Below are 15,845 nucleotides of genomic sequence, written 5' to 3'. Positions count from 1 at the left end.
TGGTGCGACTGAACAAGAATAAATAGGTCTATTTATAAAAAGAGACATTTTATTTATACACAAATAACAATATGTAATGTTTAGAGTGAATTCTCAAAGCCTGACAGGCATTCAAACAAACAAACCTCATTTTTGTATCAACAGTGCAGTGAGAAGGGAAAAGGGAGTTGTAAGAGCAGATGTTGCTTTAATAGTCATCAATTTTGTACTCATAGTTAAAATCCAGAATGGAGTCTGTGAACCCTCCAGGCGTGGAAGACTGTCCCTCTATCATCCATGAGTCGTACCAGGAAGTAGTGGTCTCAGGAGTTGTGGGAACTGTAGTTGTAGTAGTTGGAGGTAATGTAGTTGTAGTCGCTCTCAGTCTCAGTAACCTCTGTCTGCGAAGGCGACGAATACGGGCTATCCTGATCCTCCTCTGCTGTTCTGGGTTCAGCCGTGAACCACTATTCACAACCACACGCCTGTTCCCATTGACCCTATTCCCATGGACCACACTGGTTCTGGTGTTGCCGACCAGGCGGATTGGTTTATTTCCATGAAGAGCCATGATCTGTACAGGACAAATGATTAAAAGATAAGCCAAAGGTGATGAATGGTGAATAGAGGATTTTTGCCACATGATGCTTGGTAAGCAGTATTGTTATGCTACAATTTTTACAATATTTTTTTCTTGATTATTGACTTGTCTTAAGATGGATAATTTTTGGTAAGGCACAATTAAAAGTAGGACAAACATTGTTCAAAAAGACCAAGAAAGTCCACAGTGAGTTATGCGTTTGATAGCTCTTATAGGAAAGACAACTGTTATAGAATGTAAAGCGCACTGAAATATATAAGCCTATATAAATAAATAAGCCTCACCTGAAGTGCAAATCTGGTCTAGATCTGATCAAACTCCACTGGATTATATGCTGCAAGTGCATGCAAATGGGTACTGCTAATGTCATACCTGTTTAATGCGGTCCCAGTGGGACTTGGCAAGGTTGAAGCTACAGGCTGTTGCTCCAGGCTGGTATCCAACCACACACAGCTGAGTCTTTGGAGAAAAGCCCTCTGCTCGGGCAGTCACGCGATATTCCCCTGGGTTCAACAGCCGCCAGTAGTCCCCTGATGGAGCTGCAAATAAAGAGCAAAAACGTGTTATTGCGCTTATAGTAGTTTTATGAATGATTTTTTTCTGGTCTTTTCTTCTGACCTGTGGTGACATCATGGTTTACTCCTTCTACTGAAATTGAGGCATTTCCTATTGGGTTGCCCTGCTCATCCTTCACAATGCCCCTTATTCCACGATGTACCTTTTAATACAAAAAAATAAACATCACAATGGTAAGTGACTTAACTATTGTACTGTCTATAGTGCATAAAATATGATTTGAAAGCACAACTGACCTGCTCCAAAAAAATGAGCATTGCTTCTCTGTTTTTCTCCCACTCTCGCATCAGTTCACTCTCATGTGGAAACTTGTCACAGCCCAGGAAAATGGACAGCTCAAAACAGTTGGTGTGTAGGTAACTGAAGTCATTCATGCCTAGGAAGAGCAATGCATATACTGACCACTAGAGTATGCTATGATCAAATGCGAAGTGAGTAACCTAATTTATAATTATAATTTATCCTTTAACCTCACACGTTTCAATATGCCTAAAGCATTATCCATCCAGGCCATACCTAGAGGTGGTAGGCTAATATTGAAGCCTCAGCTGCTCTTCTCCTGCTTGGCTGATGACTTTAATTTCACATAATTAATAATCATGGATTCACAACAGCTATGTTTTAATACTGAGTAATCTTTGGGTCAAAGCCTGCTATTTAAAGGTGCACTATGTAACTTTTTGGTTGAAGGTCCATCACTTGCCTTTTTCTATGGATATGTCACTGCCTAGAATGTTCCACAACATGACATTAAACAGCTCTACCTCACATTTATTCAATTACCTGTGTGTTTTATAGCACAAAATTACATAGAAAAAAAAGCATTCTGACTGAGCGAGGTTGTCTCTCCACAGATCTAATCTGTAACTTGGTCTGCTTTGGTTTCCGTGAAGACAGAAATGTTTAATGCCATACTGTGAAACATTCCAAACAAAGCAAAAACATCTCCATGAAGAAAAGCATTTGACAGACCCTAAATGGACTGAAGTTACCACTCTATGTTGGAGTGTCTTGCCCAAGGATAACTGAGTGCACTACTGGACTGACAACCACACAACCTATTTTTCCCAGTTTCTAATACTACACATCAGTTTCAGTAACCGTAACTAACTATATCTGTTGACAATCAAAATGTTCTTCCAAATTAATTAAAATTTTACATTGATGATTGATGTAGGGCTGTACATTGTGATATTCTTACTTCCTGTGATAGGCTTCCACTTGGCTCTGTTGACAATGCCATACGCCCCAGCTGCTGTATCTCCGTGGCAGGACCCGTGGTAGTTGTGTGTCATGGTAAGGTGAGTGGAGGCATAGGAAACTGCTAGCCATCTGAACAGAGACTCATCTGCTGTTGCTCTGGGCTCATCTTCTGGTTCTGCATACCCTCCTCCTCCATCTCCTCTTCGCCTCTCCTCATCCTCCTCTTCCCTGTGTCCGTACCCCTGGCTTGGTTCGTATCCATGTTCGTATCCACGCTCATGCTCATACCCACGCTCATGCTCATATCCACGATCTAAGAATGGGACAATAAACAATAATATTGTGATAAAAAATCTGATAAAAGTCTGCAATAATTATTCGTGGCACATTTTATATAATTGTAATAAACGCCAACAAAGATAATGACCATTTTCATCACCAGAATATGCATAAAAAAGCTACTTATCCATGATGTCCTCTTCTAGATCATTGTTATTTTCACTTATAACAAAGTACAATAATATAACAATTGTTTAAATATTGAACCTAATAATATTACAATTTCTTATCCATAACATTTGTAATTTAATCATACACCAAATTTCAATAAGGTCCCATGCCTACCCCCGCTCATGTTCATATCCACGCTCATGTTCGTATCCACGATCATAACCGTGGTCATATCTGTGCCCGCGCCACTCCTCCTCTGGCTCTGCGTATCCTCTGCCCCTCCACTCCTCCTCTGGCTCTTCCTGGTACCCTCTGCCCCATTCTGTCACATCAAACTGGTCTTCTTCCTCATACCTGCAAGCAATATGGGACAGCTATTAGGAAGAACTTGCAAAATGAAAATAAGATGAGCAACTATATTTTTTTTGTAGCATCATAAATGTTATAGGGTCAAATGATTGCAAGGTAAAGTAGCACAGGTTTTGAGATAAGTAATCAGTTTATAAAGTACAGTGGAATATATTATAAAAATGTAAAAAAAATCTATAGTTTACTGTCTCTTCTTGCGGCTGTGGGCTCTCTGGTTCTCTGCAGGTTTGTTCATGCGCAAGTTGTCATAAGGATAGGCCACAATTGACTCCCCGCCCTGGAAGTTTGCTCCCAGCACAAATGGATAGCTTCTCATCCATGAGATTATGGCCCTGGTCTCCACTGCAATCTGAAAGAGCAAGACAGTCAAGATCAAAGAAATGGTTCTGGCTAACCCCAAGCACCATTGTCTGTCTGCCCATACAGTCAAATGTGACAGAATCACTGCTTACTATGTGTACAATTACAACATTTAAAACATTCCTTACTGAGCTGTTGGCCTCCACGTTTTCTGGGATTGGTATGTGATGGTTTGGCACCAGTTTTGGCACAAGGCCTTTGTCTTCAGCATCCCATAAGATTGTGTTCAAATCTGGAAAGTTCTCAAAAATGTCAAAACCATCCTCTGTGAAGTGACCTGTGGTCCAGCCACTCAGTTCTGATCCCTGTAAAAGACCACAAAGTAATAAATAATAATACAGTTTAACTTTTAGGTATGTCCTGGATTGCCTCACAGACCGTTTCAAAGCTTTCTCCTGTCCATCTGGGTTGAGGGAGGGCACCAGGTGAAGTCTAATCCCCTCGACTAGGCGCTGTACTCTTGGGTTTCGGTCCTTGTACTCTTTACACAGGAACTGCATCAACAACAGAAGCAGCTCTCTGCCCACTGCCTCATTTCCATGGAGGCCTGCCGTGAACCGGACCTCGGGCTCACCTGGGGAGGCAGTGATTAACACTGAAAAGTTCAAACTAAGACAGAAATCCAAAACTTTTCCAAAAGTTTACTGCTCTCTGTAACAAGTTGAGATTAATATAGCATAATATAAAAATACATTAGAAAGTAGTACCATTCAATTTTAAGTTTCATTCGATCCTTTATACAGGATGCCAATAAATACATTTTAGTGTTATCTACTTGCCTACTTCATGTTCTGTGGGATTTCCAGAGATGATCATGGCAATCATGTCCAGTCCATTAGAGCTGCGACCAAGACTGTAGATGCTGGTTATGTTTGGACACTCGTCATGAACGGATTTCATCAGCTAAAAAACACACAACTCAATTAACAAAAGACTGAAATGTATCAATGTTGCTCGATGTTACATGCAGTCTAATATACAAACATAATTTTCTTAATAAAGCACAATATATATACTCACAACAACCATGTCTGAGTAGCTGTGGTGTTTGAATTTAAGGTAATCCACCGGAGTAACTTCATTCTGTCTGTACTGAACTTCAGCTGGATCTGAGAGGGTTCACATTCCAATATGTTATTATTGTTCCTTAAAAGTCCTATATTACGCAAAATTTACTCTTGTGAGTTATAATGCTGTCATCTCATTAAAACAAACCTGGAGTTCTGTTTTGTTTTATCTGTCTACATCTCCAAAGCTCAAAATGCTCTGTTTCACCTTGTAATGTCAGGTAGTGGTAGTTTTCAAGTTAACAGCTCCTTTTACCATTTATTCAATAGAGATTTGCAATTCCATGGCTGAAATTATCCAAATGATTCTAGTGAAGTTTTACGGAGTTTAAACACACAGTGGAGCACTTTCTGTATTACCACATGACATTACAAGGTGGAACAGAGTTTTCTGTTTGAAAGAAGAATACAGCCTAAATATTTGTGTGTTAAACATTGTGTGAAACAAAACACAACGCCAGGTATGTTTGTGATGAGGAAATAACATTATAACCTAGATCAAAAAGCAGAGTAATATGGGCCCTTTAAGGTTTGATAGGTGCCATTAAAATTCAGATGCCCACCCAGAACGGGACAACCCAGGACCTCCAGGCGCATACACAGTGACCCATTCCAGCTCTGAGGGATGATGCGGATGTAACGAGCCAAAACTGGTTCAGCCAATCGGTTCATTACTGGAGTGTCCTTATCATTGTTTGCAAAAAATAACTGAAAACAAAACAAAACAGAAAAAGAATTTATATTTACATCAAAAGCAGAGGACAATGACTAGGATAGTTTTATTCATTTTCAACTCACCCAGTCATCATATCCGTCGTGAATAGTGGTCCATTCTCTGCTGTCATTGCTGAAGGCGATGAAGTATGATATCACAAAATCACTCCTGAAGGAAAACATGGTTAGCCTCATAATTACATGCACAAGTCGACAAAAATGCTGTACATACAAATAAAATGGCATAATATTTAGCAAATATGAGTTCAAATTTGTTGATATAAGAAATGTATCTGTCCTCTCATCAAGTTAAAAGTGCATTGCATAATTTTTCTGGTGGAGGGTCCGTCAAATGCTTTTCTTCGTGGAGATTGCTTTGTCTGGAATGTTTCACAGTATGGTATTAAACCTTTCTATCATCATGGAGACAAACCAGACCAAGTTACAGGTCAGATCTGTGGAGAGGTAAATGTAATGTAGATCTGTTTAATGCCACACTGTGGAACATTCTAAGCAGAGCAATAACATCTCCATAGAAGCGATGAGGTGACAGACCCCAAACCGAAAAGTTACATAGTGCACCTTTAAGTTAGAGGTTGTCTAGCTACATACAAGAATGTATGTGTACTGTATATGTAAAGTGTTTGTGTAAGCTCTTACTCATTATTAGAGGCTCTTCCCTGTGTTATGACCCCAGTGAACTCTGTTTCTCTTCGAGCATCAATCTCAAACCAGTGCGTTCGATCATCGGAGTTCGCACACCATGCTCCACCTCTCATACTGTCCTCGTCATCGGAGGCCTGGGAACCACATAGACCAGATGAAATAAAACAGTTTGAGTATAATTAATACAATGTGAAGGCTGACACACAGTGTACAATATAGGTCAATATAGTACTTATAAATGTTTTATTTGCTCAAGTTGTATTACACAGATCATTTTTACCGGGTTAGTAATAGTTAATTTCCAGGCAGTCTAGACTACATGCTTAGATAATACAGGGAGAATTAGCCTAGATCCTAGTATAATAGTTAATAGAGTTGGGTCATTCCTAAAGTCTTTCTTGAATTACTATAGACATAGAGTTAATGAAACCGACTGGCTCAGGAATAACAATAATTATTTTCCAACATGTGTCTTGCAACTAGTGTTTATTTGGAGCCTTGGCAGTAGTAGTAAGTGATGGCTTCAGTCAGGAGCACAGAGCAGACCAGGACAGGGTATGTGTGGAGGGGGTACCTGCATGTTGAGACGTGCCCTCTGGGGCGAGAACCTGTACTGGGACACAGAGGAGGCAGAGAGCTGATCTGGTTCAATCCTGTGGGACTCCATGCCCAATGGAGGACATACTGATGAAAACAGAAATTAACAGACTAAAATAAGATATCAATATAACTGGTAAATCTGTTGTTGATACATGAGGAAATTGTGATTTACTTTTTGGCTCTTTGTAGATCCGTGGTCTGTTCCTGGCACGTTCCTCTGCCTCCTTTAGTTTCTTAGATCGTTCTGAAATTAAAATATTAAACAAATTATCTGAGGTATGTCCTCATATTTATTCAATCAATATTCTCTTCTTGGCTGAAAAAATGAATCACAGTAAAACCAGTCCAGATGTTTCTCCAAGCCAGATTACATTCAGAGCATGCAAAATCATGGTTACTATTACAGGCTTGAAAAAATGCATAGCACACTCGGTTGGCCGATGTCCAAATACTTTTTTATTAACAAAATATTTTTAGATATTTTTTTCTTGTCTTGGACCACAGTGGTCCAAGACAAGAAAAAAATATCTGATGAAGGCTTTTTTTGCCAAAACGTTATTACCTCCGCCAAGGAGGTTATGTTTTTGCCGGCGTTTGTCTGTTTGTTTGTTTGTCTGTTAGCAACATAACTCAAAAAGTTATGGACCGATTTTGATGAAATTTTCAGGATTTGTTGGAAATGTGAAAATGAAGAACTGATTTCATTTTGGGGGTGATCCGGAAGAAATCCTGGATTCTGGATCACTTTGAAATTTTAGTTAACATTGTGGTAAATGGGGCCAAAAATTTTGTTTCTCAATATCTCGGTTAATTATTGACCAAACCCCATGAAATTTGACTCAGGGATGGACAATGGGATCCTCTTTCATATTCCAAAGGCTGATCCGGATCTGATCCAGAAGACTGATTTTATCGCAATTTATATAAAAAATGGGGGTAGTCCTTGGCGGAGGTCTGCGCTCTCTGAGTGCTTTTCTATTTTTGTTAATAAAAAAGTATTTGGACATCGGCCAGCCGAGTGTGCTATGCATTTTTTCACCCTGATCTGGCTGCTCCTTGCATTTGCACCTCTGCAGGAATCTTGGTGTGCGTTTTCTGTTGCTTTTGATACTATTACAGGCTTGCCATATCTAATCCATTATCAATATAACACATTTAATCAGTCTGTTCAATAGCCTGGCAACATAAAGTGATAATGGTACATATTTGGAAAATGTAAGTAAATAAGTCTTAAATCAGAAAAAGACACACTAAAAGTGAAAAAACAGAGACCACAGATGGTGCAAAAGTACTGATACTACATATAATCAAACATAACTATTCCTGACATATAACTAAATATCTTCAAAATGAGAAGAAGTAAATGTCTTTTTCCCTTTGAGACATGCATCTTCTATATCTCACCATAATGAAGTGGTTTAACACATATTTTGTGTGTGTATAGTTAGATACCCTAGTCCTTTACTGGCAGTCACTATTTTAAATGTTCACAATTCTCTAAAACATTTGCCCAGCAGAATGCTTTGTTTTGATGTGACACACAATATTGAAAAAAAAATAACAAAAGCTGCAAATGAATGTCACCTTTAACACTTGCACTGAACCTAACTCACAGGAAATGACCTTTTGACCCCATCCTAAAAGTTTCATATATATTAAAACTACATCACTGCACTCACTCACCCTGCCTGACACACAGAAGGGCTGACACGTGGCAAAACCCAAATGTGTGAAGTGGAGAGCTGTGATCAGGATTATACAGTTACAACATCACTGCATTTGTATCTTGTCCCATTTCGTTAGTTTTAATTTATCCCGGCTGCTGCACATCCCTATCACTCACACTAATCTCCTGTGTGGAGATAGCAGAGTATTGACCTGGCTTTTCTCAAATACATGTCTCCAACACACACAATAAATGCTTTGTTTTTGCTTTATACACACTGTTTATATAATATTTTTACAGTTATCAGTGTACATAAGCATACTTTCTCCAAAAAAACCATGACAAAACAATATTGCATGGCTATTGGTAGTACAGCATGGCCAAGGACCTAAATAAACACATTAAAATAACATGGTCTTCATGTGTCTTGAACTCTTTGTTTTATTTTCTATACATTTGTATTATTTAACATATATTGTATTTAACATAGCCTAACCTGCATTCTCTTGTCTGAATGGAGGATCACCTTACATTAAAGTTTACAGCTATAATACTAAAGCTGTTATCTGCTGTATTTTACCACTCTGGTCAAAGGCCACATTCTTTGCTTTAGCAACTACAGTATCATATGTTGTCTGACATGATTGTTGAAGGAGTTATGAATTCTGTGTTATGCAACAAAAAGTTCACATCTGGGTTGCCTTACCCTTCTCCTCTCTCTCTCTTTCCTTCTCCGCTCGCTCTCGTTCTTTTTCCATCCATTTTGAGTCTGTCTCACTGTCTGTCTCCTTTTTCCCTGAGCACAAAATAAAAACACAGTAATTATTAAGGGATAAGAAACTGTATGTTTATATACTGTGAATGCATATTGTCCCTCTCTTATTTTTCCTTTGGACTAAATGCAGTCAATAATTAAGAAATTCAATATATGAAAAATAGAGGTCAGGTGCCAGTATAAGGCAAACTGACTGTTTTTGGAAGAAATATTCCAACTGGGAACTCCACATATGTTGAACCTTATCAATATGTATTTTATACTTGCCATTTAAATTTTCTTACAGTTTCTTAGTCCTTTCAACTGAGAGTACTTTATTACTGCTACAACTACTTATTTGTCAGTAGATGGCGTTGTAACTAGTGGAGAACATAAAATCCACACAAAATAGTTCTGCACGGTCTAGGATTAGAATAAAAGATAATATGGATTAGAAATCATGTGTACCTACTAATTACACTTTGTAATAATTTGTTTTATACTAACAAAATGTTGCCATCTGACCTGGGAGTGGCTATCTTCTTTTTGTTTCTCCATCCTCAACTATGTGATACTGTACACTATATAATTAAATATCTTGTGTTTATGTACATACTCATACCATAGTCTTCATAGTCGTCATACCAGGTCCCCTCATGTGGAGCTATGGTAGTGGGCTCTTCTGCAAAAACAAACATGAAACCAGGTCAATTGTCAGTCACTTTCTTTAAGACAAATATAAAGGAGAGTTTTGAGGAGATTACATGTTTAATCTGCAAAGTTTTACAGGTTATAGCTCTAATTTACTAAAGCCACAACATCTGCTTTACATTAAGACGGATGTAAACGCTACTGCTACACCCATCGTCTAATTAAGTTGTTAAATATTTAATTTACATTTATAACAGAGGAGTAGACTGATGACAAGCGCTTTTTAATTTCACTGTTTTGTTGACAAGGCAAAGCCAAAGCAAACCACCCACTCCCCAGCTATGAAAGTAGGCCTGGTTCACTCACTCAGACACTATAATGCAAGTCCCATATGCCCTATAAATTACTACTATTACTACTCATCTGCTCCAGTCTTTAAAAAACAAATGGAAAGGACATTTTATCTGCGTCACAAAAGTCCACAGAGTCGAAAGGTCCACGTGAAATCTGGAGATACATTTCTAAAGGTGTGAGAAATGTTACCTGTGAGAGTTTCAACTTTTATTTCTGGGCTGACTTCTTTGCCATCTGGGTCAGGGAAATTATCAGGGATCTCAACTGTAAAAAAAAGAAAATAAAAATATAAATCTAGTGTTCAGGACAAAATCAGGTAGAAACAATTAGTAGTAAAACTGTTGTGATTGACTAAAATGATAAGAAGTGCGAAATATATAGCTTCCAGTAGGATATGTCATAGATCCGAAAGATATGTTTAGATACAGTATACACATACTTAGATAGATATACTAACTTGCATCCCAGTAATCATCTGTGCCGGTGTTCCCATCCACATCTGGGGGAAGGGTCGGGTCCGGCTCTTTCCAATCATCGTAGCTGTCCGTCACTGGGCCATAGGGGTCAGTTTCGTCAGGTTTCCAGTAGTCATCATATCCATCAGTCACAGTTTGCTCTGGTTCAGGCTCGTCAGGTTTCCAGTAGTCATCAGGCTTCCAGAAGTCATCTGTGATGGGGGCTTCTGTGATGGGGGCTTCTGTGATGGGGGCTTCTGTAATGGGGGCTTCTGTAATGGGGACCTCGGTCTGTGGTTGGGACGGGGTTGTGTCAGCCCCCCAGTAGTCATCATCTGGTTTCCAATAGTCGTTGTCTGACAAAGTGGAACGTAAGAGAAGGAAAAGTTACACATCACCGTCAAATCTATTTTTACTTCTCAAGCAAAGAGAAATCTGGAATCTAGTTTAGAAGGGACACTATTTAGTCACAAATCAGTTTATTTTGGATGCCAATTTTTACCTTCAGCCTAACTTAGAAGCACATTAATTTAAACTTGAATTTTCCCTGGGATCAATAACTTATCTTTCTCTCTCTTTCTCTCTCATTAGTAAGAGTATAGTTATTTGGACTGCCATTATTGAGCTGGAAGTGAAAGCATCATGCAGTAAAACTAATATTTGGAAAATGTACCTCATTACTTACTAGCTCTGCTTACAGCTCTGCAAATTTTCACAGTTTATAGTCCTTGTTGTCTTGGCCACAACACTACTCCACACTTTAATAAAGAAAACCAGGCACTAGTTTTCTGAAGAATGCCTATGTCACTCACCAGGATCGGGATAGGGGTAGTCAGTGTAGGGTTCTGGCTGTGTGGGAGGCTCAGTTGGAATAGCTACACACACCAGACACAAGATCAACACTGTCGTTAGATCTGAATTTATGTGGACATCTTACCCACTGATCTAATGCCCAGTCCTCACCTGTTGTCGTCGGGGGAAGAGTGGTAGTTGTCTTTTCCTTCTTCTTGCCCTTCTTTTCTGTTTTGGGTTTTTTTGTAGCGTTGGGGTCTTTGTTTTTGTTTTTCTTGTCCTTTTTCTTCTTTTTGCCTTCTTCTGGTGCTCTTCTTACTCTGACTGAAGATATATTTTCAATAAACTTTTTTAAAATGATTATTAATGTTGACACTTACAGCTGCTTTTCTCTTTCAAGACAGAGTAAATGAAAATGGTTGTGTTTGGAAGGGCATCTGTCTTTTAAAAAACACTGCAAACTGGGGCCAAATTATTTGATGAGGCAATCCCATAATGAATTTCACACTGCTTTTTAATAAAAAGAAAGAGCAAACATTTTTTTAAATATCCAACAAATTTCCATAATATTATTTTCTTCATCATCCAAGATTTTTATCACAGTTCGAATCTTCATAGAAACTAATAAATCTATCAAGAGGTTGGGATTGAAAGTCAAAAAATACATGACTGGCCAGATATACATAAAGATCCATTGGCAAAAAAAGCAATGGAAGAACCTGATAAGCTACTGAGTCATAATTGGTTAAAAAAAACCTAAAACTTTTATCACACTATAGTGTCAGAATACCTTTCAATGAATGCAGACTTTACCACTGAGGTACTTCAAATTTCCACCTTGTTTAATTCTAATTCTTTGAGATATAGTGACATTGAGATATAGTGATATTGATCCCAAACTCAGTGGCACCCCAACAATTACATACTACCAAGAAAAGTATTGATAAAATGGGCTTGAACAATATACTGTGTTGTAAATTGATTTAAGGGTTGTAAAAACTACTGGAAGTGCACATAAAATCTGACAAAGCAATAACAGTTGAACATAGTTGTAGATAATGGAAAGATTCCGTGCTGTAAAAGTCACCTGCCAGGATGCTGTCTGGAATGAATTAGTCGCCCTCAGGTGAATGCCAAATGCTTTTGCTGTGTGGTTTAGCTCACCTGTCTTAAGTGTGTCTGCTAGACCAATGTCCATTAGTTGGTCAGTCTGAGGTTCATCTGGGGACTTGTCTAACAGCTGTACCCCCGTCCTGCTTTCCTCTGGGGGGTGATGGAGAGACACAATCCCCCCTGCAGTCTCTCCACCTTGAGGCACCAGCAGTAAACAAAATAAGACCACCACAAATGCAAGCAAAGTCTGGTATTTCATCCTCGCAAATTGCACAATCCTTAAGTGAAAAGTGAAGTTTTTTCTAATATGTCCTTATCCAGTATTGTCTTAAACTGTCCTCAGCTTCCCATGTGGTCTTGACTCCAGCTGTAGAGAGATCTGTGGCTCCTCCACTCTGTCAGACAGGGCTAGACCTAGATGCAAGTGGGAGGGGGCAAAAGCTTTAGGACAAGGAGGAGGGTGGGAGAGGTGATGTTCAGAGAGACAAAACCAGCTATCTAGACAAACCAAAAGAGTGGGCTCCCAAGTGTCCTGTGGATGTGGTCAGCTGAAAAAACAACATTTAGGACAGGGGGGCAGATTCAGCTGGGTCAACAAGTCAGGACAGGTGCAGCCAGGTTTAGGCACGGGCAAGAACATGCGGGTAAGATACGACTGGAGGAGGTGCCTCTCCTTATGAGGGATTACGAGGGAAGTCTGAGTTTTATTGCCTCCTGGTTAATTTTGCATTGATTGTTTATGTCATATTGCCATTTCAAACTTAAGCAACAAGAAAACAAAGGTTTGCAGGAATACTTTATAATTGACAGCAGTGGAAGGTAACGAAGTACAAAAGTAAAAGTACAATACTTAAGTACAAATTTTAGGTATCTGTACTTTATCAGTGGATACTTTTTACTTTTACTTCACTACATTTGAGAGCATGTATCTGTACTTTCTCCTTCACTACATTTCAGATCTCAACTGAAAAGTAAAAAGTACTTTTCTTTATGTGTGAGACCTGTTGAAATGGCCGAGACTTTATTTTTAGCACATTTAATTTGAGTTATTGTCCCAACTTCGAGCAAACAAAATGAAATTGATTAAGAAATCAATTGAATCACTTAAAATCAACCAAATTCTTTAGCAAAATCACTACATTTCATCCTTAAATTGTAAAAATCTCTGCAAAATACTTTTTACTTTTACTTTTTACTCTTTAAGTACATTTTTAAACAGAACTTTAATACTGTTACTTAAGTAGATTTTCTTATGTGATACTTTTACTTTTACTGGAGTAACTTTTTTGTCTCTGTATCTGTACTTTTACTTAAATATGTCATCCAAAGCTGATAGCTAGTTTGATTGTGGTATGCATGATTAGACTGACCATTTTATATCTTTATGTCCTTCCATTTTGTTAGCCACATCTTTGTGGTAAACTTTTGTTTTTGTCCTGAGATCTAAGACTTTGTCAGAACTAAGTGAGGTTGAGATTTTATTTCTCTGCAAATGATCAAATAATCATTAGGTTAATTTAAACATAGTTTTAAATTTACAATGAAAAAGTATGTCATCCTTGGTTTTCCTGGTTAATTCATCAGAGAAATGGATGCGGCTATGTCAATGTTTAATATTCTTGCGAAGCTTAAAATAAATTCTTCATCTTTGACCCCACAGAGAGGCAATACAAGGGGCTGAATTCCATCTTAAGGAGGAAGACATGGAGGGAGTAAACTAAACAGTGTAACTAATCATAGCAGAGTGCAAAGTGAATGAAAATGAAAACAGACAGACAGCAGAGCACAAATTCTTCTTCAGCCCTGGACTTGTTTTGGTTGGTGGATCTGGGCTTTCCATCTGATCTCTGTGGCGTCCTGTCATTCTTTCCTCGGGGTGTTGAGAAGTCAGCTTTAGACCCTTAAGGGGGAAAAAGAACAGACGGGGAAGGGGCCTATAGGAGGGAGCGCAGAGAAGTGATCGAGCAGATGATAGACACGTAACGTTGATTTGGTGTTTTCTTTGCCATTCATCGGTCTACTGCTCATCAATTTGCCATCTGAACTGTCATAGCTCTAGGACAAGGAACACACACACACAACTGCCAACTCAGCGTATTTCTATAAGCTTTTGTAATGAATAAATCAGCTCCAGTTAGTGCTGATTCAGTTAGATCTGATTTATGTTTAATTCATGCATGATTTCATATGCTACTCAGCCCTCACAAACAGACGCAAGAAGTAGAATTCATAATGAAAATAATATAATTTCCAAGTCAGAATCTGTGTGACCACAGACATACTTCTACAAAGCCAGTATCTATACTGTAGGCTAATCTTAATGTCTCTAATGGCAAAAGTCTACCACAGTAAGACTTTGAATTAAATGTATATAGTAGATGTGCTGTCTCTTGGCCAGATCACTTTTGCAAAAGAGATCATAATAATATAATTATTTAACTAAAACTGTTGGAACTGCTACTGTATATGGTTATTATTACTGGAATGTCATTCTCCACATTTTGGAGATTTAATACTAATCACTTTGTACAGTCAGCAATTCTAAAAAATATAATAATGTAATGGGCGGCAGTAGCTCAGTTGGTAGAGCATTCGCCCACTGATCTGAAGGTTGGCAGTTCAAATCCAGCTCTCAACATAAACATCACAGGTTGAGTGGTCAGATCCACTGACCCACAGGTTGGCTGGTGTGATTCCAGCTCCCACAGATGAATGCTGCCGTTGTGTCCTTGGGCAAGACACTTAACCCACCTTGCCCACAGTGTCTGTGAATGTGTGTGTGAATGGGTGAGTGGTTCCTTGTTGTAAAGCGCTTTGAGTGCCTTGAAGGTGGAAAAGCGCTATAGAAAAATGTGACCATTTACCAATATAACAACTCAACATTTAAACTGACCCACTTTTGGAAGTCAACACACAAATTAGGAATGCCTACAAAAGTACACTAACGAGTTGGGGTACTTCATTTTTAAACAAACTTTTTTACAAACATTTACAAATCTGACTAAAAAGTGCAACTATACAAGCATCCACTTTTATTGTAGAATGGGAAGCCAAGAGCTCCTCACACCCCATCTCTTGTCTGAGGGGCAAACAGACCACACAGACTAAACCTCTCCAGTGCCTTGCCTATATTTTCCTTAATCTGACATCATTCCTTATTTTGAGCAGCATATTCCTTCAGGTCAGCATATGTCGGCCAATATTCACTACTAGTATGTGCACTGTAGCCTCGGCCCCCGCGTCAGCATCTCCCCGGCAGGAAACAATGACGACAGATGGAGGGAGGGACCAGGAGAGGAGAGGGGGACTGGAGAAGTGAGAGAGTGCAGCAGGCTCACTAGGTACAAATGGAAACAGTCTTATAACTATGTGAATTGTGCATCTCCTGAACTGCACTGTGCTAAAGATGTGGAGAAGGAGTGCTGTTATTCAAAATGCATAATGAAACATATTTTATTTCATCTTTATTTTTTAG

The 15,845-nt window shown here is 38.8% G+C and overlaps 1 protein-coding gene across 1 annotated transcript; it reads right to left on the bottom strand.

Annotated features, from left to right (window-relative positions):
• Positions 1-187: 187 nt before the first annotated feature.
• aebp1b (AE binding protein 1b) lies at positions 188-12,732 on the bottom strand. Its single transcript, XM_055161640.1, has 23 exons — positions 12,422-12,732; positions 11,429-11,581; positions 11,278-11,340; positions 10,468-10,821; positions 10,200-10,274; positions 9,628-9,687; positions 8,958-9,047; positions 6,758-6,829; positions 6,560-6,669; positions 5,980-6,119; positions 5,404-5,488; positions 5,169-5,313; positions 4,559-4,647; positions 4,318-4,441; positions 3,913-4,112; positions 3,667-3,843; positions 3,364-3,527; positions 3,006-3,163; positions 2,358-2,672; positions 1,393-1,532; positions 1,199-1,298; positions 953-1,119; positions 188-553 (listed from the first exon to the last, which is right to left on the bottom strand). The coding sequence occupies exons 1-23, from the start codon at positions 12,627-12,629 to the stop codon at positions 188-190; spliced, it is 3,555 nt and encodes a 1,184-aa protein (XP_055017615.1). The 5' UTR covers positions 12,630-12,732.
• Between the last annotated feature and the right edge of the window lie 3,113 nt (positions 12,733-15,845).

This window comes from Boleophthalmus pectinirostris, unplaced genomic scaffold (assembly GCF_026225935.1).
Source record: "Boleophthalmus pectinirostris isolate CB_2022bp ecotype Guang Dong unplaced genomic scaffold, ASM2622593v1 HiC_scaffold_4, whole genome shotgun sequence".
NCBI lineage: Eukaryota > Metazoa > Chordata > Actinopteri > Gobiiformes > Gobiidae > Boleophthalmus > Boleophthalmus pectinirostris.
The sequence above is the reverse complement of the archived record's forward strand: the minus strand, read 5'-3'. Positions and strand labels throughout refer to the sequence as shown.